This window comes from Desmodus rotundus, chromosome 1 (genome assembly GCF_022682495.2).
Source record: "Desmodus rotundus isolate HL8 chromosome 1, HLdesRot8A.1, whole genome shotgun sequence".
In the NCBI taxonomy this organism is placed as follows: Eukaryota; Metazoa; Chordata; class Mammalia; order Chiroptera; family Phyllostomidae; genus Desmodus; species Desmodus rotundus.
Genome location: NC_071387.1, coordinates 455,363 through 479,244, shown reverse-complemented (window position 1 = coordinate 479,244; position 23,882 = coordinate 455,363). Strand labels below are relative to the sequence as shown.

General features: G+C 61.5%; 1 protein-coding gene across 3 annotated transcripts in view; it reads left to right on the top strand.

The window, feature by feature from the left end:
• Positions 1 to 23,882, top strand: part of EHMT1 (euchromatic histone lysine methyltransferase 1) — a 99,463-nt gene that overhangs the window by 44,096 nt on the left and 31,485 nt on the right. For 2 of the 3 annotated variants that reach the window (XM_053918436.2, XM_053918433.2), the window contains exons 3-10: positions 1,337 to 1,899; positions 6,438 to 6,618; positions 9,598 to 9,755; positions 10,039 to 10,227; positions 15,826 to 15,906; positions 17,226 to 17,346; positions 19,678 to 19,806; positions 20,692 to 20,837. In XM_053918436.2, coding sequence (XP_053774411.1) covers positions 1,337 to 1,899; positions 6,438 to 6,618; positions 9,598 to 9,755; positions 10,039 to 10,227; positions 15,826 to 15,906; positions 17,226 to 17,346; positions 19,678 to 19,806; positions 20,692 to 20,837 — 1,568 coding nt within the window. The remainder of the gene's footprint in view (positions 1 to 1,336; positions 1,900 to 6,437; positions 6,619 to 9,597; positions 9,756 to 10,038; positions 10,228 to 15,825; positions 15,907 to 17,225; positions 17,347 to 19,677; positions 19,807 to 20,691; positions 20,838 to 23,882) is intronic. The other variant, XM_053918440.2, reaches the window with a different exon arrangement.

Below are 23,882 nucleotides of genomic sequence, written 5' to 3'. Positions count from 1 at the left end.
TGTTTCTTTCCCTCTCTTTCTCCCTCCCTTCCTCTCTCTCTAAAAATAAATGAAAGATCTTACAAAATTGTATATCCTTTTAAAAAGGTCCCTCCCTTTTGAATAGTGTCTGTGTTTTCCTCACGAGTGCACTCTCGCTCCTGCTGGTGCAGGGCGAGTGGCCTCGTGTTCAGTGGTGTGGTCGGTGGGGCCGTGTTTCCACTGCTGGGTGGCGGCGCTGTCACAGGGGACTGACTGGGAGGCGCAGGGCAGTCTGCCCCCCGTCTTTTGTGCTCGGCCCCGTGCCGCCTCCTCAGTCTGTCGCCTCACCTCGTCTTTGTGAATGCTGGGGGTGCCACGGTGCCTCAGGTTTCCTGGTCTCGAGTGGGTGTGCTCACCGTCTCTGAACGGGCGCGTTTGCCGCACGCTGTGATGCATTGCCTTCTCCAAGTTCAGTTCCCTCCGGTTCTGCTGGCCGGGGGTTTTAAAGAAAACGGATGTCCGTTCAGTTGTTTGGTTTGTGTCTCTCCCGCTCGAGTCTGTGCAGGCCTGTGTCTGCTCAGGGTGCAGCCGTGAGCACGTGACCTGGGGTCCCGGGGGCCCAGCGGTAGGCGATTGTCCTGTGAGAACTGGGGGCATGGGGAGCGGTGGCTTCTGGCCCTGACAGATGCTCTCTGTGCCTCTGTGATGCAGTTATTTGGGCGGTCTGCGTTCACCTGCCTGCCCTGGCAGGTGCCCGGAGGGTCTTCGGCTGGGAAGTGCACTGACTCGGGGCTGGTCCCAGGCAGCCTGTCAGCGTTGCGTAGGAGACGGAGCTCTGCGGGGGAGCAGGCTGTAGACCGGGGGCCTGAAAAGGTGCTCTGGCTGGTAGGGTGCATTTTCTGGGTTGGTTACCCATTTTCTTGAAGTTTGTAGTTGTGAAGCTACTTCTGAAGCCTGTTTTCTACCTAAGTCCTACTCAGGTTTCCTTCTCGGGGTGCCTCAGCGCCTGGGGTGCGTGCGTGCACCTGCCCCATGTGCCTCGGACTCTTCTGGGCAGTGACTGTTTCGTGCCGCTGGTCTGAGCCTGGGTCCCTTCAGGCAGGTCTGCAGGCCTCACCCACACAGCGCACATGGGGTGGACAGACAGCCAGTCAGCAGGATTTTCTTCTTAAGATTTGGTCTTCCCCACACTTAATCAGCTGACTTCCAGAGTTGTGTCTAAGTTATTCTACACTTAACCTGGTAGGACTGAGCTGTCTGTACATAGAATACTAACTTCCCTTCGACAGCGTCTGGCCATCAGAGGAGCTGCCGCCTGGCGCAGGTGGGGTTGTGCAGGTGGGCGGCAGCCACTGACTCTTCTCCTGTGTTGCAGAGATCTCCATGGCCGCCGATGAAGGCTCAGCCGAGAAGCCGGGAGCAGGGGCCCATGTGGCCGCAGATGGGGCCACCAACGGGTCCTTAGAGAGGAGTGACGCCAGCCGGCACGCCAGCACAGCCGAGCACACTCAGGAACACACAAAAGTCGGCCCACAGGAAGGTCCCAACAAACTGGCCCGGGTCGCAGAGAACGGGGTTTCGGAAAGAGACACTGATGCCGGGAAGCAGAACCACCACGTCCCAACGGATGACCTCACACAGACGGCCGTCATAGGGAGCAATGGCTACTTCCTGAGTAAGCCAGCCCCACAGGAGCCGGCCCCGCGGGGCCCCAGCACCTTGGCGCCCTCCCTCCCCGGGCATGCCGCGAAGACCCTCCCGGCTGCAGCCGGCAGAGGGCGGACTCCCAGCATGCTCTCCCAGATGCCAGCCGCCGCAGTGCCAGCCCGGCCCGGGGAAGGGAGCAGAGACATGGAGGACAAGAAGCCTGCGACCCCTGGTGTCGATGTCAAGGTTCATAGGGCTCGGAAGACCATGCCGAAATCCATCCTGGGCCTGGTAATGCGCCCCGTCAGGGGGTTTGCCATTTCCTCTGTCTTCTCTGTGGCTGTTGCCACGGCAGGCGGGCACCTGTGTGGACGGGAGTGGGGCCAGCACAGAGCAGCAGTAACCTGCAGGCCGGGAAGCCTAGGAGATGCTGCCAGCAGCTCAAGGGGCAGTAGGGCCGACAGTCTGCACTCTGGGCTGCTCTCCCGTGGGTGCCCGTCGCCCACAAGTAGGTGCCTCACGGACGCCACTCCTGCTCTGGGCCTGGGGGCCGCCCTCCAGCCCCATGCCCACCACAGGAAGCGGGTCAGATCCATTGTGTCACAGAGGGAGGGGACAAGGAGCCGCACCAAGGACATGTCTCAATCTCCGAGGACATGTCTCAATCTCTGTTCTTGCCCCAAGCCACCCGCTCAGGGTTGGGGCTGAGCACAGGCAGATCTGTCCCCGTGCACCCGCTGCTGTGCCTGCCGTGGCCTTTCTCTGCACGTCTGCGGGGGCGCGTCCGCTCTCCCAGGCTGTGGGCTTGGGCTCGTGGGCAGGTTCCGGGCACTTCCCTTCCCCGGCATTGCCGGTGTGCGTTCGGACGCCAGCCTGACGTCTGGTGTGCTCGGGTCGCCCACGCTGCCTCCCGGCAGCCCTCCCCGTGGGCCCTGCGGGTCTGGTGGTGCGTCTCTTCCGTGCTAGGAGCGCGGTTTGTGCGTGGCTCCATCCGTGGGTGTGGGTCTTCTGTCTCTTCCGACGGCTGCTCCCCGGGGTCCAGCCCTGACGCTTTGCTGGTCATTGCATATGTTGATATTCTTGATTTTGACAGGTACCTCATCCCCAGTGTCTTCAAGTAGTTCTTTCAGTTAAAACAACCGGCGTGCTTGCTGTATGTTGTCTCACCCTTCAGACGGCATTAGCTGCAGTTCTCCGTCGTCTCTGTCGGGAGTCCTGTACCTCGGGTGGGAGTTTTGTTGGAGCTCGGCCCCTCTTGGGGGGACCGTCCCCCTGAGCGGTGTGCACACCCACCTCCCGGGTTTCGTGTCGCCCGAGTTCAACCCGCACTTTCTGTCGTCACCTTGCTGCTGTGATGGGGGCGGGGGCGCAGCTGGCCTGCTGAGCTGCCCCCGCAATGTGGGGCTCCTCCTGATCTGCGCTCTTCCAGGGGAGCTGGGTGGGCCTCGCTTCGGCTAGCCTGCTGACCTCACCTGGCCTCTCCTTTTGCTGTCCTGTACCTGCCACACTCTTAACAGGCTTTTTAGTGTGTGTGGCCTCACGGAACCCAGGAAGCTACAAAACCAGGAGGGAGACCTTTGTGCCCTCCGCTCTGTTTCCCCAGGTCACATGGCGCACAGCTAGAGCTCGGGGCAGATGTGTGTGACCCCCGCGCACGGGACTCCCCATCCCCCACGGGCCCTGCCCTGGGCCAAGGTGCCCGTCGCCGTGGCTGTCTTGTTTCAGGGGTTTCTCTCTCTCAGCTGTGTCCCATCTTCCCGCGTGTGCCTGCTGGGGTCCTCCAGGCTCTGGGGCAAGTGTGGACCTGTTCTCAGGGCTCTCCGCCATTCTCCGTGTTCAGTGCAGCTGGGCTGTCTGCAAGGAGATGCTGCCTGTGCTGGGAGGGCTCGTCCCCTGGCCAGGCCAGCCTGCAGCCCAGGAGCCAGGGAGCAGGCAGCCTGGGAACCGGGGCGTGGCAGCAAGGGCTGGACTGTTGGTTTGGGTACTTCCATCATGGGCGGGGTGCGCCAACTATACCACCTGGAGGCAGGCATACGGCAGGTGGGCGGCAGGTACGCTCTAGTGGGGACAGGCCAAGGCCTGGTGGGGTGCCCAGGACCCATCCAGGCAGCCTCTGGGGGCGGCAGTTCTTGTCTCTCTCATCGTTTTGCTTTGTTAGATAACAGAGTCCTAACAAACCTAGAATCTTGATTTTTTTTTTTTTTTTAGATTTTCAAAAATCACACCTTAAGGAATGGGTTTTGGCCGTAAGTAGCTCTCAGGTGGCTGTTTTCTCTCAGGTTTTGCTGTTGCTCCTGCCCGTGCCTGTGTTTAGGCCGTATTTTGCACTTGTCTGTGAGCACTGGTAGTTTGTAGGGATGTCTGTGTTCCAGCAGCGACTTCACGAGATGCCAGCGTGGAGAGTGTCACTCAGGGCGGACGAGTCACTGGAACAGCACTCGCAGGGCAGAGGGCAGGAAGGTGGGGGCTGAGGGTGTGGCTGCGCTGGGAGCAGGAGGTGGAGGGTGTCCTTGTTAGAGGGGCGTGGGTGGAGGGCACTCCTGGGGCCACGCCGGAGCCCCAGGGTCCCTCCCAGCTTGTAGCCACCACAGCTGGCAGGGCAAGCAGGTGCCGCCTGACGGCGACCCCTGGAAATGTGGAGGCCTTGAAAAAAAACTATAGGAAAACGCACCCAATACAGAACACACTGTCTTGACCCCAGTGTCCGGTTTTGCGACGCCAGGTGCATTCACATGGTGTGGGACCACCACCATTCTCTCCTGGACAGTCCATCTTCCCACACGGACGCTCTGTCCCCGTCAGGCACCCACTCCCACCCCTCCCCCAGCTCAGCCCCGCCATGGACTCCCTGTCTCTGCGGGTCTGCCTCCTTCAGGGACCGCGTGTGAGCGGGTCTCACAGGACCCTCCTTCTGTGGCTGGCTGCTTTCCCTTGGCACAATGTCCTCACAGGTTGTCTGGGTCGAGGCAGGAGTCAGAAGTCCTTCCTGTGTAAGGCTGAGTGATGTTCTATCATGTGGACGGGTGTGCGTGGCTCACCTGCCCCTCTGATGCCCACCTGGGCCGCCGCTGCTCTGAGCTGTGTGCACAGAGTCTCTGGAACTCCTGCTGGCCTCCTCGGTGGTGTCAACCCGGGAGGGGGACTGCTGGATCACGCAGCCACTCGGCATTGGCTTTGGGGCCCCTCCATGCTGTCTGCACGGCAACTGCACCGCCACGTGGTGCACCCGGGCGCCGGTGTCCCCGCATCCTTGCCAGGGACACTCCTTTCCCTCTGTGTGCGGGTTTAGCTTGAGGTGTGACGGGGGCAGCTCCCTGAGTTTTCCCCAACAACAGTGGTTCAGTGGGGTGAGGTGCTGTCATCCTGGTTCTGACTCCGTTCTCCTGAGGACTGGGGACGGTCAGCGCCTTCTCCTGTGCTGGCTGCCCAGCTGGATGTCTTGGGAGAAGTGTTTATCCGGATGCTTTGCCCATGTTTCGTATCGACCAGGTTTTTCAGAGAGAGGCACAGACATCGATGCGACGTTCCCCTCACTCCCGCATCACTGGTTGATTCTCCTGTGAGCCCCGAATGCGGATTGAACCCGCAACCGTAGTGCATCAGGATGGCGCTCTGACAGACGGAGCCATCCAGCCAGGGCTGTTGCCTTTTGTTTTTTAAAGATTTTATTTATTTATTTTTAGAGGGGGGGACGGGAGGGAGAAGGAGAGGGAGGGAAACATGGATCGCTAGCCTCCACCAACCAGGTACCTCACCCTCAGCCTTCCAGTGTGCGGACGATGCCCCATCCCCCGGGCCACACAGTCAGGGCGCCGGCCCGAAACCCTGGTCCCTGGCTGTGCTGTTGAGTCGCACGGTCTTCACGCGTCCTGGGCACCACCTCCTGGTCAGATGCGTGACTTCCAAATACTCTTTCCCGTTCCTTGGGTTGCCTCTCCGTTCTGTTGATTGTGTCTGTGGATGCACGGGCGTCTCTAATTCTGAAAAGTCTGGTGTATCTCTTTACTCTTGTGTTGCCTGTGCTTCTGGTGTCGCGCTCAAGAAATCTCTGTCGTGTCCGGAACCGTGAACGCCCCTGTGGGTTTCCCTCTGAGAGTGGTGTATTAGGTCTGATCCCTTCTGGGTTGCTTTCTGTGTCCACCGTGACGTAAGGGCCCCGTCTACTCTCTGGCGTGTGGATGTCCAGTTTTCTCAGCGTTGTTGGTTGAAGGGTGCTCGCTCCTTTCCAGTTTAGTGCCCCTGCTGTGTGCACAGTAAGGTGGGCTCCGCTGCCTGGCACCTGAGCGCGCTGTCTCGGGGCGGTAGGTGACCTGGAGCGGGTGGTGTCGGTGCTGGGGGACAACGGCAGGGCTGGGCTGGACACAAGGCAGTGTCACAGGCGGCCAGAGCTGGGACAGCTGAGGACGAAGACCGGTTCAGGAGCTCGGTGGCTGCGAGCTGGGACGGTCTCGAGGGCAGCGTGGCTCTCTGCTGTGACATGTGTTACCGGGTCAGACAGCGCTCGGCACAGACCAGTGGGAAGGCTTCCCACCTTCGTGGCAGTCCGTCACCTGCATCCGGGCTGGCAGACTTTCTCTGCACAGGGCCAGGGAGGGTCACTTTGGGTTTTGCCACATACGGTCACTGCTGCTGCTGCTTTTCCCTTTGAAAATGGAAACATTGGCCTCAGCTTGAGGCATGGATTGGTATCTCTCCATGAGCCCGGCGCCACTTCCTTCTGCCTCTCGCAGTGACCCGTCTCCGAGGAGGGGTCGTGGGGAGGAGCTCTGCTCCGGGCGCGCCGTCTCCGTAGCCACCAGTGGCAGGCGCTAACTCTCTCTGTTCTGAAGCACACAGCCAGCAAGGAGCCCAGAGATGCTCGAGAAGCTCGAGACCACGAGGAGCCAAAAGAGGAGCTCGGCAGACACGCATCTGATTTTGGACGACAGCAGCTTTTACCCCCCTTCCCCCCACTTCATCAGTCGCTACCTCAGAACCAGTGCTACACGGCCACCACCAAGTCACAGCCAGGTGAGAGCCCGGTGGCCCTTGGTGCCGAGTGTGTGCTCCCTGCCGAGCGAGGGCCGAGTCCGACCGCAGGCGCAGGTGTGCTCTGGGTCAGTGACACTGGAGCCGGCAGGTCCTCTGTCACGTGGACACCTGCTGAGCCAGGTCGGGCCTCTGAGCTAAGCGCCACCCCCCCCCACCTGGGTTGCCTTCTTTGCTAGTTGTCAGTCTTGCGTGGAGGTGGTTTCCATCACTAAGTCTTACTCCCTGGTCTCGCTGTTGGGTGGGAGACGTGGACTGGGAAATCTGCGTGTGGAGGCTGCAGAGAGCTGGGGTCTGGTCCCACCCAGCTCTGTAGCCTGCCGCTCCTGTGGGCAGCCCCCGTGGCCCCACAGCAGGGTGCCGACAGCACGCCTGGAGTGGGTTGGGGGCGTTCTCCCGAGCCTTTAGGACAAAACTGTGGTCAGGCGACGCCCTTCAGTGCAGAGAGGCCCTTTGTGTGAGGCCCTCTGCACGTGGGAGGCAGGCCTGCAGGCAGGAGCCAGGTCAGCCTGGACATGGGGCTGCTGGGGGCTGTCTGTAGGTAGGGTCAGCAGTCGCAGGCGTGTGTCTGCTCCCGGATGTTGAGCTGCTTCCTCCACGTGAGGGATGCCGGGCCTCCAGCACGGAGGCAAGGGTCCGGCCACGCGTCTCTGTGCCACCACCTGCGCGCAGCTGTGTCCCTCCTTCCTGCTTTGTCTCTGAAACAGGAGCGGAGCTGCAGACGCTCGCCCCTTCAGCCTCTAAACACTGCAGTGTTGCTCCCTGAAAATGACAGGGTGGAGTCCCTGGAGATAAGGACGTTCACCTCCTGTGGCGCCATTGCAGCTTTGGCCTGTTAATGCCCTTCCCAGCAAAGGGAGCACCCAGGTCCCGGTCCCGGTCCCGGTCCCGGTCCTGGTCCTGGTCCCGGTCCAGGGTCCCAGTCACTGCAGTGCTCCCGTGCGGGTGCTGCTCCTCCCCGGGTCAGGTGCAGGCCCCACAGCATGGCCGAGGGGCAGGAGTTTCTGGGGCGTGGCCGCAGTCTGTCCTGCCGTGGTCCCTCAGTCATAGAGCCCGTTGCCCAGAGGGTGGCCTGTGTGTGTCTTGGGAGGAAGGACTTGGAGTTTCTGCTCTCGTCCCACCGGGGTGGGGGGGCATCAGCACCTGAGGACACCTGCCCACTGGACTGCCACGGGGCGGGTCTCACTCTGTCCCCCTCCACTGACCAGCGGGCTCTGCGGGGAGGAAGGACTGCCCCTGCCCCACTCCCCGCCCTCGGGGATCGCGCTTGGTTGAGGGACGAGTGGTCAGGGCCCATCTGCTTATGTTCGAGTGTGACGGGTTGTCACATGGCCCAGGGTTCTGGACAGGACTGCTTCCCCAGCGAGCCTGTTGGGGTGGGGCAGGCAGGAGACGCGATCAGCCCGCCTCCCTGTTCCCAGCTCCTGGGCCGATTGGACGCAGCACTGTCTGTTCCGCACAGTTCTGTAGGGCGCCTGGCCCAGCTCTGCGCACCCACGGCTGTCTGTGTTCGGGCTGCTCCCCGCTTAGCTTTAGGGCTCGTCATCTTTTTCATCGGGGTTTTCTGAGAAGACGTGCTCCGTGGGTTGGCAGTTTCCCAGTATCCTCTCAGCCTCCTCCTGGCCGGTCGGGGTCAGTGGGACGGGGGCTGGTCAGTATGCTAGTGCAAGGCCCAGTGCTCTCTGGTGTCAGAGACTCCCCCAGCCCAGCTACCCCTGGTGCTGTCCCCGGCAGGGAAGCCCAGGGCTCACCCGCCCTGAGTCTGCAGCGGTCCCCTGGTGATGGATCCCCGCCCGGCTGCCTGGCCTTCAGGCCGTCCCTGTGTGCCTGTCCGTCTGTGGGGTGCTAGAGAGGCTGCCAGGGACAGCGGCGGTGCTGTCCGCTCAGTGCGGCCTATGGACGGCGTCCGCTGTGACAGCCTCCATCTGTCCCCCATGCCTCATGCCCCCTCTGCCCTCTAGGGCTGCGTCCCGCAGGAAGCTCGAGATGAGGCCTCTGTGGGGTTGGTCCCAGGAGGTTCTGTGCTTTTCCAGCTGGGCTGCACAGGCAGCAGGATGAGCGAGTTCACACGTGGGTCAGAGTGCAAGCCGCCCCCCGCCCCGACCCAGGACTGTGGGACTTGGATCCCAGGCTGGGTGCCCCTGTGCTGGCACCAGCCCCACCCCCGCCCCGCGTTCCCTGTGCTTCCCAGTGTGCCAGCCCCTGCTGAGGCGGTCGTCCTGGGTGTCCTGGGTGCCACCCCTCGCCCTGCAGGAGGTGCCCTGGCCTCCGGCCCGCAGCCCCAGCTGGTGCCTGTCTCCCAGCTGCCCGGTTCCGCACCTGGCCGAAGGGGCACCCAGGAGCCCCTCTCAGCGGGTTCAGCAATGTTTTAAATCCTGGGACGCTTTTAAAAAGTAAAACGTTGTTGAGAACCTCACTCCATAAAGCCAGTCATCCTGGCGCCGCACCGGCCAGAAAGGCCAGGCCCCGCTCAGCCTCTCTGCCGCTGTGCCGCACGACCCCGGCGCTTGCCCCTGCGTCCTCGTGGGGTCCGCAGTCCCTTCAGGGGCAGTCCCTTCCCCTGAGCTTGTGGGCTGCTGCCGAGAGTCAGGGGTCACTGGGCCCTGGTGCCCGGCTGTGCTTCAGCGCCCGACACACTGGACGTGTGCGTTACTGCTCCTTTGGGTGAGAAGTGGGGCCGCCATCCTGGGGCTCGGCTGGGGCACCTGCTGCTGCTCAGGGGCAGGGCTTTCGGGGTCAGTGATGCGTCCACACGGCTCAGCGTGTCCTGTGAACTAACTGCATGGCCGTGACGTGCCCTGTGCTCCGTCTCGTCTGAGCGGCCCAGGACAGGCACCTGAGCTGTCGCCGCGGCGTGGGGGTGATGTCGGTGGGAGGGTCGCGTGAGCTGTCTCCCACTGTGGAAAAACAGTTGAATGGCACTTCTTTCCCTTCTTGTCTCCTTTTGACTTTTTTTTTTAGCTTCCTTGCCTTTTGTTTTAGCAGCTGCAGTGTCTCGGAAGAAAAAACGAAGAATGGGAACCTATAGCCTGGTTCCTAAGAGAAAGACCAAAGTGTTAAAACAGAGGACGGTGATTGAGATGTTTAAGAGTATAACTCATTCCACTGTGGGCACCAAGGTAAGCAGGCCGCTTGCGTCGACTGCCCGACTGCCAGGAGGCCCGACTGCGGTCCGAGGGCCTGTGCGAGGTGGCTGGTGCCCTGATGACCTTGGTCCCTTCCGAAGGCCCCAGGCTCTGAGGAGCCCCTGCCCCAGGCCGCGCCTCCTGTCTAGGGCTTGTTGGAGGCCCACCCTGCACCCCCCATGCTCCCCACCACATGCCCCACACCCTGCCCAGCAGGTTAGCAGGCAGTCCTGCCCCCCAGCTCCACGTCACGCATGTGCGCCCGCCCCTCTTCCAGAGCGAGCAGGACCTGGGTGACGGCGCCCTGCATGTGAACGGGGAGAGCGTGGAGATGGACTCGGAGGAGGATGACTCCGAGGAGCTTGACGAGGACGAGGACCAGGGTTCTGAGCAGGCGGCTGCGTTTCCCCCAGAGGACAGCAGGACTTCCAAAGAGAGCGTGTCGGGGAGCGACCGCACCCAGAAGGTGGGCCTCTCCCTGCCTCGGTCCTGAGAGGGGGCAGTCTGGGCCCTGCCAGGCTGTCACGTCCCCGTTTGCACCCGACTCGGGTCTGTGTGTGTGTTTTCTTGAAGCTTCAGACTGTTTATCTTTAGCAGAGAAGGGCTTGTCCCCCTGCACAGCGTTTACTGGAAGAAATGTCTGAGTTTTCTGCCTCTGGACAGACAGGATGTGGTTGATGGCTTGCGAGGACTGCGTGTTATAGGCCGTGGTGCGGCTCCCCTGCTCAGGGGCAGGCCTCCCGTGTGTGGAGGCGGACGCGGGAGTGAGCAATGGTCAGCGCTGCTGAGTCACGTGGGATCTGTTAACGCCTAGCGCAGCCTGGAGGGGCCTGGCGTGTGCCTGTGTGTGTCCGTCCGAGGACCCGTCCTGGGGGCCGGCAGTGTGGTGGCTTGGTCCCAGAGGTAGCACTGTGGCCCCTGCCTGCTGGGAACTGCCTGCAATTGGTGCTGGGGCCCAGCCGTGGGCCAGCGCAGCTCCCCTGTCTGAGCAGACAGGACACTTGGGCGCGCGTCTGCCATCCCGGGCCCGGCACGCTGGGGAGCGAGGTGGCGTCGATGGCTGGGAGTTTGCTGCCCCACGGGGCACTCTCCTGAGGAAACTTCGGTCATGTTTAAGCTGGGCTGTTACAGCTAGTGAGCTCACCCTTCTGGGAGCCCCCGCGACATGTGCGTTGCCTGCAGCTCTTCGGGCTGCGTGTCTCCAACAGTGTCCTGGTGGGCGCTGTGTGTGAACATGGAGTTGGGCAGTGGCTCCGGGGGACTGGGGTCCGGTCCTGGAGGTGGCTTGTCTTCCAGCCCCGCCTGTGGGGGCGGTTCCCGCCGGTGCCGGGCTGCTGCTGCGTGGGTCCTGGTCCCGCGTTCTCATCAGGACAGAGTGGCCTCGCTCGCTGGCAGCTCGTGAACTGACGCAGGCCACCCTGTGGTACGGCCTGCGTTTCCTTTGTTCTGTGCGCCTGTGATTCACAGAGGATTTGTTTGGTGTTGAAATGTGAAATGGGCGGATTTCCTGGGGTATCAGTTACATCTCAAAGCTTGCACAAAACGTGAGGTTTCTCTCAAAGTGGTTATTCACGTGAGTCGATAGCATTTGTTGGCTGATCTCCCCCTGCTTGTGTTTGAAAAGCCGCCTTCATCGTAAGTAACGTGGCGTGCGAGCGTGAGTCTACTTCCAGATTCTCTGTTTTGATCGAGGTTCTCATCTGCAGGAGGATCCAGACACTGAGTAACTAGACGTAGTGATAAAGGGAACAGTTGAATGAATGTGAAGCTAATAAAAGAATCGAGGCACAAAGTGGAATGAAGACGACAGAGTTGTCAGTGGAAAACAAACTGAGACGGCAGAACGGCAGTCGGCCGCGGCAGTCACCAGCAAGCGTGGTTCAGTGTGGGAGCTGTCCCCAGGTGCAGGGAGTTGAGGGCCAGTGTGCCGGCCCCTGCTGGGGAGACCTGCCCGGCTGGTTCAGTGGCCATGGAGGGGCCCTGGCAGGACTCGGGGCCAGAGAGCACTTGTGTGCGTCAGAGGCGTGTTCCCCGATCAGCACGTGCGCTTGGGTTTGGCGAGTGCTTTGTGACGGCGTGGACGCCCGGGTTCAGTCTGCTGGGGTTGGGGCACCACAGCCGTACCCCCGCCCCCCAGGCCATGTCTGAACCGGGACAGCCACCCTCGCTCCCTCCCAGTCTCCTCAGGGTGTCCACTCCTGTTTTCTGTCCGTGGCGTAAATGGAGCCCTGCCGGGGTGTTTTTTAAAGTGGGGCTCACTTACGCAGTGTTGTGTCCGTGGGACTTCTTTCCACTGTCAGTTTGTCTTCGTCGTGATGGCACAGTGGCTTTTACAGTCCTCTCGGGTCTCCGAGGCCCTCTCTGGCGCCTGGGGTCAGAGCACCTTGTGGAATGCTGCCTACCTGCCTGGGTGCCGCTTTGCCATCTTTTCATGGGAGCTGCGCTGTGGCCGGAATGACTCTCCGTGCAGATGTCTCCGACTGACCGTTACCAGGCAGGACACACGTGGCCGGAAGTGCTCTGTCGTCCTCCGTGGTTTTTAAGGAAATGAAGGGTCGAGGCTGGAACGTCCGAGAACCACTGCAAGACACGTGGCTGTGTTCCGACGGCGCGTTCCGTGGTCGGTGGGCGTCGGGGCTGTGACAGATGGTGTTGCCGGGGGCACGTGTGGCTGTCGGGTGCACACCGCGAGCACAGCTGGGTGTCACGTGAGCTGCAGAGGCGCAGCGCACGGCATCCCGCTGGGGTCTCTGCTGCATGGGGTCCCGCACAGTATCGCCATCAGCCCTGCCTCTCTTAGTCCCGGACTCCCTGCCGCCTCCTGCTGGCCTGCGTTTGGATGCCTGTTTCTGTGAAGTGCCCGCTGAGAGCTCAGCAGTCTGTCTGTCTGTGTGCTGGGTGGCTACCTGTCCTTTCTACTCATTATTTCATGGGGCCCTGGCCCAGTGGCTCAGTTGGAGCATCATCCTGTGCACCAGAAGGTTGTGGGTTCAGTTCCCAGTCAGGGCACATGCCTGGGTTGTGGGTTTGATTCCTGGTCAGGGCCCCTGTGGGAGGCAACCTGATTGGTGCTTCTTTCTCACATCAGTGTTTCTCTCCCTCCCTCCCTCTCTTAAGGTAGTAGAGGCACACCCTCAGGTGAGGGGAAAATCATTTGGTAGGAACCTGTTGATTCCTACCTGTTACGGTGCCAGCATGGTACCTCCTTCCCCCTCCTCACTGGTGCAGCCGGCACTCGCTGTTTAGACTGCAAGCCAGTCACAAGGCCCGGTCACATGGCAGGCAGCTGGGGGTCACAGGCGCTGTGGGCGCTGAGTTGGGGAGAGCTGCACTCTCACTCCCTAGCCCAAGGCATAGCTGGGCCTGGTGACCGTGGCCAGTCCTGCCGGGACAGGGTCTCCTGCCGGCCTCCCAGCGGCCAAGCCTTTGCCTGCCCCAGGTGGCGCCCTCCTTGCTGACTGGCCTTCCAGCTCTCTGTTCAGCATCAGTCCTGGCTGTGTCAGCTGTTCCTTCTCTTCCCAGTTCCCTTGGGGTTTCAGCATGAGCCGCCTTGTGTGCGGCTGCCGTGCGTGCGGGCACCCAGAGGCCCTTGCAGAGCCCCCCCTCCCTTCCTCAGTCATTGCGGCCACTGTGGGGGGGCCAGGTTGCTGGTCTGCCTGTCTCCTTTGGTAGTTCCCTTGCTCGGTCTCTGCAATGTGAAAGCCCCCCAGCGACGTTTAGAGGTGAAACGCTAAGTGAAGCTGACTGAAGGTACCGGAGCCCTACCACAGGGGTTATGCACTTAATGGTGAACATTTAGAGTATTTCTAACGTCGGCAGTAAAAAGAGATGGGGGAATTGCCACCTTCTGCCCACCCCATACACTGCTGAGCTGGTCACGGGGGTCTTGGGGATGAAACGGGAAAGAAGCATTCGTAGTTCCAAGGACGAGGGAGAAGTTTGCTGAGACTGGAATCTTCCCTCTGAAAAATCCAAAGAAGACCACTGAAAACGTCTTCCAGCCGGTGAGCCAGGCGTCCTGCAATGAAGACAGAACCACCGATTTCCCTGTGTGGACGCAGAAGCCCACTAGGGACGGTGTGTCGGCGACGCCAGCGGTCTCAGACGTGACTTTGCTGGGCAGGACGTGTTGGGGAGTGCGCCCACTGCTGGGATGAGTGGTCATCTGCTCGCGGCGTGTCCGTCTGCACCGCGGGTGTCTCGGCCCCTAGACCTCGGTGTGGGGCTTCTGAAGGTCAGGACTGAGAAGCAGACCACAGTGTCACTCCTGGAAACTACAAAGGATAGTTATAATTGTCAAAAAACCTGTACTTGTTCAGTATTGCCAGTGTACTTAGCAATAAAGCTAACGAGAAACGTTTGTTACGTGTAGAGGAAAACTGAGACTTTGCTGAAAGGTTAAAAAAGGCAAGTTCGTGGGAAGACCCGTCACATATCTAAGAGGGAAGGACCAGTGCTGCTTCCCTGGTCACCCACAGATGCAGGGCCGTTCCCCCCTAGAGTCTCTCTAGGCTCTGCGGGCAGCGACGCGGGAGTTGTCCACAGTGAGAGCAGTGGCAGGGGCAGCCGTGCAGACCGGGCCGGGGGCCAGGACAGGGAACTCGTGAGCCTGGAGAACAGCGAGGGGTTGGGGGTGGTCCACAGCCAGCCACTGGTGTGGACAGACGGTGTTCGCTGTGATAGCGGGTTTCGAGTGGGGGTCTGGGGACCGTGACTTTGCAGTGAATGTTGCTGGAATAGTCGACCGCTCTGGCCGGGGAAATAGACCTGGACTGTGCTCGAGGGCACGGAACCATGGAGCCTCCTTCCCGGAGCTGGATGGGGGAGGGCTGCAGTCTGTGTGGGTGAAGGCTGCCCCACTGGGCACTTGGAAAGGGTGGGTCTGGGTTGGGTGAGCTACTTCCCAGCAGAGCTGCTGTTTAAAACAGTAAGTTGCAGATGGTAAAAAGTGTCGACACAGAGTGTTGCGTGGTGGAAGAGGATGGTGGACCCTGTTTTCTGGTGTCAAACGAGGAAGGCCCTCTCATGCATGGCACAGACCCAGAAGCCAAGAAGGGACAGATGGACACGCTTGACTGGTCCAGAGGACACCTCCGAAGTTCTGTGCAGGGAGAACCACGAGGAGCGAAGCATGCAGGACGTGACGCAGTTGGTGTTGGCACAGTTAACGCAGCCAAAGCGTGGGTGTCCTGTGTGTGTGGCTTCTGCAGGTCGTAGGAGACCCAGCGCCCGGGGGAAATGCGGATTGCAGGTAAGGTCCTGTCAGGCACGGCGGATGAGATGGCAGAGCGCGGTGGCGTGGCGGGAGGTGCTCTTTCTGCCCTGGGACGTGTGACCCTTTGGGCACCGCCAGCACCACCCTTGGAGCTTCCCGAGTGCTCTGTGCAGATGGCGGCGCCCGCCTGCGGCTTATCCCGGAGGGTCCTGGCTGGTCTGGGGCGCAGCCCGGTGTGGAGGTGCTGGGGCCGTCGGAGCCGATGAAGTCACTGTGAGCCCCACAGAGCCAGGCTGGCGTGTGGGCTGTGCCCTGCCTCAGGGCCCTCTCGCCCTGAACAGGTCTGCATCCAGGTTAGCTGTGTGGGTGGGACAGACGTTTGCAGCAGCAGAAATAAGGTGTGTGCGCTGTTTCGATATGGAAAGAATTCCAAACCATGTTTTTAATAGAAGTGACACAAAACTGTTCAGTGACCATCATCTGAGCAGAGAGGACCCTCGTGCATGCCAGCCGCGTGCACAACCTTGGCTGCAAGGCCCCTGGGCTGGACTGGGCGCATGCGTGGGGGGGTGGGGTTCGGTCTCTGTTATTCTGGGGCCTCTGAACATCTTTTCTCCGTGTGTTTTGTGACTTTGTAGTTCACGAGCTCTGCCGCACAGCACCCGTCCAGCGCACCGCCTCTTCCTGAGCGGCGGTCTGCGGGAGGTGGGGGGCTCCGTCACCCCCCAGACCGCCCCCCATCTCCAGTGTTTGTGGTCAGTGTTTGGAGATGCGTTTTGATCAGATTGCTACCGCCGAGGGTCTCATGAGTCTCCCGTTCTCTTTTTGGCTTGTCGTGCGGCTGGCCAGATGGACGGGGAGTCCGAAGAGGAGCAGGAGTCGGCCGGCACCGGGGAGGAGGAGGAGGAGGACGGAGACGAGTCTGACCTGGTAACCAGCAGTGCGCTCTGACTCGTGTTAGTGGCCGAGTGGGTCAGGAGACGCCGTGCTGGCGCGCTGGGAGGAGGCAAGCCCGTGAGGACGCTGGCAGGGGTGGGCTGGCCCTGGGCAAGGGGCCCAGAGACACCCTGCAGACGGCAGGTGGTTGCCTGGGGTGGGTGCTGGCTGCAAGGGCTATAAGGGAAGGAGGTTCGAGGTGTGGGTTGGAGCCTGTCGGTGGGCCAGAGTCAGGGCAGTGAGGGCGGGAGCCAGGACCAGTCAGTTGCTACTAATGGGCAGCCAAGTGGCAGCTTCACAGAGGCAGGGTCAGGGCAGGGACAGGGAAGCTGGGAGTGGCGGGGGACAGAGCCTGGGAGCCGTGGCCAGGACCAGGAGCAGGCCTCTGAGCTGTAGGGAGGGAAGTCAGGGGACTCAGGGTCACGTGGACTGCAGAACGCTCTTTGGAAACACGATGTGGCGGCTGGTAGTGTCGGCTGATCACAGGGCGCGGGACACGGCCGGGGGGGGGGGGGGGGGCGTGCGTGGGGACTTGGACAGTAGGGGTGCAGTAACGGCGAGCTCTGGGGGTGCTGCTCAGTGCAGCTTTGCTGGCAAGGGGTGCACAGGGCGGCAGGCTGTGCAGGGCGCCCCTGACACGGGCTGTGGTCACACCTGGGCGCCCACACTGGGGCGGTCGGGGACAGGGCCAGCCGCTGCACGCGGTGTACCTGTCTGCCCCGCGAGCGCTTTGGGTTCAGCTTCTCAAGGGCCGCAGTAGGCGGGCAGCCGGCGGCCCTTCAGTTAGACAGCTCCGGGGCGGGGGGGGGGGAGGGGGGGGCCGTCGGTGCTGCGGGTCTGCCTGTCACGCGTGACAGGCAGACGCCCTTCACCTGGGCTTTAGAAACACACTCAAAAAGCCCTAACTGCCGGAACCCGTCGAGTCCTGGCTCGGCCGTAGGCCCTGCTGGCCCTCGCCTCTTGGGCAGAGTGCACGCCCCTCTGCTGAGACGCAGTTTCGCGGAGCCGCAGCGCGCCCGCGTGGGGCTTTCTTGTGCATTCTCTTTGTGCCAGACTCACAGGACTCCCACCGTCCATGTTAGTGCTCCTGGCCCTTGGCCTGGCCGGTAAACCCCCTGAGCCTAGGGTGACATTTGGGGAAAAGCCTGGGTGTCTTTGTGAATGGGACCCAGAGTAATGTCTCAAAGGGCAAGTGACCTTCTAGCTGAAGAGTCAGGGTAGAGTAGGAGTTTCGTGTCCCTAGAAAACAGGACGGGAGCACTCGGGCTCTGGGGCCCCTGCTCAGCATTTCCTGTCTGCCCTTTGGTTCCCAGAGCTCGGAGTCCAGCATCAGGAAGAAGTTTCTCAAGAGGAGAGGCAAGCCCGACAGCCCCTGGGTCAAGCCTGCCCGGAAGAGAAGGCGGAGAAATAAAAGGAAGCCGAGCAGTGTGCTAGGTAAACACACGTCCGCGCTGGACCCCAGGCCACAGCCGGCCCGGAGTGGGGGTCTCCAGGATTTCTCTGATTTTGTTGTTTCTTTTACTTTTACTTTTTAAAAATACGTTATTTATTTTATGTTTAGATAGGGGGGAAGGGAGGGAGAAAGAGAGGAAGAGAAACATCAATGTGTGGTTGCCTCTTGTGCACCCCTACTGGGGACCTGGCCTGCAACCCAGGCATGTGCCCTGACTGGGAATCAAACCAGCGACCCTTTGGTTCACAGGCTGGCACTCAATCCACTGAGCCACACAGCCAGGGTCATCTTTTTTTTTAAAAAAGGAAAGATATTTGAAATCCCTTTGGTAGAGACACTCAGGTGACCCATAACTGGCTTTGTTGTGGCAAATGGGTGACATGCGCCGGCTTCCTTCTTGGATGTTGAGCTGATGGAGGTTGTGCATTGCCTTGCCTGTGTGGCCGGGAGTCCGTGACCTGCGTGGAAGCTCAGTGTCCTGTGGGCGGTGCCTCGGCCCCGTGGATTGCTTTTGATTTTCTGGGCACACCCCCTGCTCCATATGTCGGAAGCAGGCCAGGCGGCAGAGGCAGCTCTGCTGCCGAGGGCTCAGCATCAGACACAGTGCATGTCACTGAGGGACCCCGCTGGTGCGACTCCCCACACTTGTAGTTGTGGACGTCCTGCCAGCCCTCCGTCCCCAGGCACCTGTCTCTCTGTAGGTCGGCCAGCCCTGCTGATGTGCGAACGGGTCGTTGGGCAGGTGCCTGCCTCTGGCTGCTTTGAGCGTGACTGCTGGAGAGTCAGCTGTGCTGTGTGTGGACTGGGGGGGGGGCGGCCTGGAGGGGCTCCAGGCCAGGGCTGTCCACGGCTCGTGCTCCTCACCTGCAGGCGGACGGCTGGGCTCTCTGCGGCCTGGGGCTGCTCCGCAGTGCAGCGGGCGTGCACGTCCCTGCGTCCTGCTTCGTGGATCAGATGCTCCTGCTTCTCGTGGGTCCGTGTTTCCACAGCAGTGGCTGAGTCACGCTCTGTGCCTAACTGTTGAGGAAACCGTTCGGCAAAGCACTTACCTTGTTCCCCGCCACAGCGCAGAGACCGGGCCCTGTCCCTGCCGGGCCGCCATGGCCAGGCTCCCCCCCCCCCCCCCGTGGCTGCGGGGCGTGCCCTCGTCGACTCCAGGGGTGCACGTTTGGCCTCCTGCCCCTTCTTCTGGAGCGTGTGCCTTTCGTTCACTGGGAGTCGGGGAGCGCCCTTTCCTTGGGGAGCTGGGCGGCGCGCTCAGCCGTCTGTGGGTGCGTGTTCTGCGAACGCTGCACCTCGTCATCGTGGCGGAGTCTGACTTGCGCCTGCTCTCTTCCACGTGCGTAGCTTGTGGTCTCAGAAATCTTGATGGACTGTCAGGTGCAAAGAGTTTGTCTTGTATTTTCTTCCTGGAGTTTTGCACTTGCAGCCCTTGCACTCGGGTCTCGGACCCGCTGTGAGTGAGTGTCCCGGCGCGAGGTGGGTGCAGCTGACACTCTGCGTGCAGACGGGCGCCCCGTGGTTCCCGCACCCCCGCTGAGCGGGTGTTCGCCTCTCACCCTTCCAGTCCTGCTGACACTGGGCGAGCCATCTTTGGACATTTAGTCTGTTCCACCCACCCGTCCACCCATCTGTCCACCCACTGTCCACTTGTCCATCCACTCTTCATCCATCTGTCCGTCCACCGTCCATCCATACATCCATCTGGGCAGCACAGAGCTGCAGGACTCACTCTTTCCCGTGATTAGTTCAGCGCCCTTCCACGTCACTGACACAGACAGTGGTTTGCCAAACGGACATCAGGGCGGCAGTGCCCTCTCTTGGGAGGCAGGAGGCCCGTGTGGGCTGGGGCATCGGGGGCTCGCGGACGTGCAGTTGCAGCCTCCTGTGCACCTTGGCTCCGTCACTCACGGTGCCCGCTCTCCCTGTCGAGGCCCCGGTTCGCATCAGAGCTAGCGGGCCTTGCAGCCGCAGTTGCAGCATTGTGTTCTGTGGAAAGCGGCGCTCACAGAGCACACACACCCACGCGTCTGCCCTGCCCTTTGTCACTGGACCAGCTGGCCCTGGCTGGCGTGTGTCAGGAGGGAGGACTGCACACACGAGAGCCTTTGTTTTCCTGACACAGACCCTTCCTGCCACGCGTGTTGTGTGCAGACGTGGCAGTGGGCAGAGTGAGCATAGGCAGGGATGTGGTGGGGACCATGGGTGGCCCGCTCACGGTGTTCTCCTGCTGGCTGTGTTGAACGGGTCACTCAGCCCTGAGTCTGGGGCCTGGGTGTCCCGTGGCATTTACAGGGGTGCCTTTGGTGCAGGTTCCGAAGTGTACATGTCTGCGGGAAGCGTAGAGCCTGTGGCGCCGGGAGACAGCGCGGGGTACATGGAAGTTTCTCTGGACTCCCTGGACCTCCGTGTCAAGGGAACGCTGCCTTCACAAGGAGAAGGTGAGCTCTGGGCTGTGACTTGGCTGGGCGCTGTGGCACTCTGCTTGCTGAGCGTCCTCCTCAGTGTTGGCGTGATGCCCCCTGGTGGCAGTGCTGGAAGGTGTGGTTAGAGGCATCCTGATGGGTGGCTGGGGAGACAGGTGGGCAGATACGGGCAGGTGTCGGGCAGCGGCATTCCTGGGAGGACACGCTCCTTGTTGCTGAGGGGGGCGGGGGCCAGTGCGCACGGCTGGCAGCACTGCCCCCCTTGCATCTCTCCCTCGACTGTCTCTCGAGGAGGAACCTGCTTTGGGAGCAGCGACCCCTGCCGCTGCAGTCGGGTCGGCCTGGGGTGATGGCCTAGCGGGCTGTGCTGCGGTCTGGGCTGCGGCCTCCTCCCCTCCCAGTAAAGTGGGCCTGGGAGTAGGGTGAAGTGCCATCTTCTCCTGAACATTTCTGGCCCGACCCTGGTTTTCCCGACATCCCCCCTCCTGCCAGTGACTGCGCCCTGACTGCTGTAGGGCGGGAGGGTGCCCGGTAGGAGGGAACTGTTAGCACACGCTCCCTAGTGGAATTGGGCATTTGCTTCTGTGGCTGGAACCCTAAAAGCAGGTGAGGGAGCCTGGAGTGAGAGCCCAAAGATGGGAGCAGCCTGTGCAGGTGCTGCCTCTCTGTGCACTTGGCTCCCATCTCTGAGAACAGGGCTCACGAGTCGTTCTTGGGGGCCAGTGGTGGCACAGAGTGGGAGGGTCCCTCAAATCCTGCCCAGTGCCACGTGCCAGCACGGCCGCCATGCTGCTCATGTTTCCTGCCCTTGGAGGTGGGGGCTGCGTGGAGCCAGGCGGTGTGAGAGCCAGGCACACCTCCCACTGGTGCCGACGCGCCCGCGTGTCTGTGTGACCCCAGGACTGGCCAGCGGTCCTGATATGGGGGAGACGGATGGCCTTCAGGAAGTGCCCCTCTGCAGCTGCCGGATGGAGACCCCGAAGAGCCGAGAGATCGCCACTCTGGCCAACAACCAGTGCATGGCCACGGAGAGTGTGGACCACGAGGTGAGCGTCTCCATTGTTCAGCAGGGCTGGGCCCCAGTGCCTGAGTGCGGGCCCAGCAGACAGCAGGGGTGACCAGGCAAGAGGTCTGGGACAGGCAGGTGCCAGCGGAGCGTGGGTGCAGACAGCCTTCGGGGTGGTGTCTGTTAGGGTCACGCTGCCTCCGAGGGTCCCCACCTCGCCATAGACTCAGGCGTGGACAGGAGAGCGGCAGGGTCGAGCCCAGGGCATCGAGGTTAGTTACCTATGTTCCTCACTCGCAGCCTCTCCACCTCTCAGAGGGACTTTGCCAGGGACAATGGGCGCTTGCCCTTCTGACCCTGTGTCCCCACCTTTGCCATCACCGGCGCTGGGACTTGTCCTGGCTGTGAGCTGGCATCTTAAAGCAGACCCCACGTACTGCAGAACATCCCGGAATGCCTCTGAGCAGAGAGGACATTCCTCGCGGAGCAGAGACGGCAGCGACTTCCCGTTGAGTCATGCCTCGCCCTCAGTCGGACGTGTGTCAGTCTCAGTCTTCCCCCCACAGCCCCCTTCGTGGTCTCTGCTGGGTGTGCCCTGTGCTGCCGCCTCTTTCGCCCACACACTCCCTGCTCCTTTCCTGGTCCGCACTGCAGGCCCGTTGGAGACCCCGACTGAGCGGGACGCCTTCCTGGGCCCTGGGGTCGATGGCGTTTGCCCTTAGGTTGTGCCCCTTGGTTACTGTGCCCTCAGCACTTGGTCTGGAGGCCTGAGGGAGTTCGGGCCCTCACCATTTTAGCTTTGTTTCGATTTGATTTTGCCAACATGCTTCAGAACCGTGAGCTGCCCCTGTGGCCCACGGGGAGCCCGCTGGGGTGCGCCGGGGTCTGTGCGGTGTGCTCCGTGCCTTCCTGCAGTGGCTCCTCAGCCTCTTCTTGGCGCCGTCGCCTGAGCCCGCCCTCGTACCGGACGTCGTGGAATGCAGTGAGGCCGGGGCTCTGGCCCCGAGGACCGGCCCTCAGCAGCCAGGCTGCAGGCCCCAAGGGGCAGGTCACCCGGAGAGGCAGCCGTGGCGCCACACTCCCCCTGTTTCCGAGCCTCCTGGTTCTCTCCCCACCCCTACCCCCGTCAGCATCTTGGGGACTCACGGTCTTTTCTGTATTCAGCCTGTGACGTACGTTTTTATTACAACGTGAAACAGAAAACCGCATGAGACAAAGGAAGGCGCTCACTCACGACCACATTGGACTCGGAGCTGGACCCTGAGGAGCTGGCACCCTGACTTTGGTCGTGGTCACCCTGGTTTCCTGAGTAGTTTGACCATCCCTACGTGTGACCCTGGACACTGGTGCCCACCTCTCTCCTTTTTTTAGAGACGGGAGGAGGGAGAGAGAAGGAGAGAGACGGGAACATTGATTTGCTGTTCCACTTACGTTTGTGCTTTCGTTCACTGGTGGGTTCTTGTTTGTGCCCTGATGGGGGCCGGAGCCAGCTGCCCTGGCGTCTTGGATGGACGCTGTGACCAGCTGAGCTCCTCCGCCCGGGCTATTGCCCACCGGTCTTAGTTTACACACAACCCCCCCTTCCTTTCCTCTCTGCTGGCCTGTGGACAGTGTGGGCCTTCGCCCCTTGTAACCTGGGGGCCTGTGCTGCCGGTGCCGTGCAGCACGCCGTCTCCCGCTGGTGCAGGCGGGACCCAGCACTCTGCTCCGCGCACCTCCTTCGCAGGACCACCGGGGCCCCTGGCCCGGGACGGGCTGTGTTGTGCGGTTGACATGCACGTCCTTCACTGGATGTAGTGGGGCGTCCGCTCGCTCACTGACTGCTTTCTCTAGGTGGCGTAGGTCTGTGCGGAGCCTTGTCCTCTCTGTAGCATCTCCCACCCAGCGTCCCAGCTCGCAGGGTGAGGGCTGAGCCCCTCGCTTCCTAGTTCTTCCTCTCTGCTCACTGTGGGCTCGCACACGAGAGTCTGCTCAATGGGCTCGAGTTCCGTGTGGTTTGTTCTCGCTGCTCAAACTGCCTCACCCGTGGGCCACGGGCCCTGTTCACACGGAACCTTTCCGGGATTCCGTGGGTTCACAGTGAGGAGTTTGGAGCCTGCTGCTCTGTCGCAAAAGGCAGGTGGCATTTCGTGCACAAGGAGACCCGTGGCCCTCAGGGGCGCGGTCATTTCCGTGGTGTTGCGGGATCACTCAGGGCCCAAGGCCCAGCAGCCGGCCTCTCTGGAGCCGCTCCACAGCCGTGGGCGGCGGTTGGGGCATTGAGGATTCGCCCACGTGACTCTTGGTGTGGCATCAGAGAGACACCGCGGTGCACTCGGAGCCCAGCTCACCGTCACGCCACACACGCTGCGGAGTGTGCGAGCAGCGGAAGACAAGGCCGCTCTTCTCCTTACAGTTCTTTTTGTTTTGAAAAATATTTATTCATTGAAATACTTTCCTGTGTTGACACGTGGTAGGTGTCTTGCTATCTTAAAGTAAATTAATAACTGAAAACATTTTCATTTCCAACATGGCAGATATTGGTAGATGTGCCCCACGTGGGCTAAAGGGCCCTCAGTGATTTTAAGAGGAAAAGAACCTGACACCAGATTGAGAACTCCTGGGCCTGGTCTTCTCCTTTCTTCCTTCTCGCACCCCTGTGCCATCCAGTGTGGACGCCATCCAGTGTGGACTCCGTCCCGGCAGCCTCCCCAGTGCCCCGTGCGGGTTGCTGGGCGTGTTGCTGGGCGTGTTCTGCAGGCCGGGTGCTGCTGCAGCCCCATGGACTTGGCGGGGACACGGACCACCTGGCTGTTCTGGTGCCGTCTTGCACCTGCATCTGGGAGAAGCCGCCCCGGCCTCCTCCTCTCCTCTCGTGGCTCTGGGTTCTGTCCCCATGGAGTCTCGTGGCTGCGGTGACTGGGGTTCGCTGTCTACCTGCTCTGTCTGTTTTGTTGGGGCTCTAGGAGATTCTGGGGCTGCAACTCTTCCCTCAGATTATTTCTGTCTTTTGATGCTCTGCCTGTCTCACCCTTAGGTGGCAGCAACCCTTTAGTAACAAGCCCCCTGCCTTTTTGGGGCCTTTTCCGTCCGCTGTGCTGAGGCC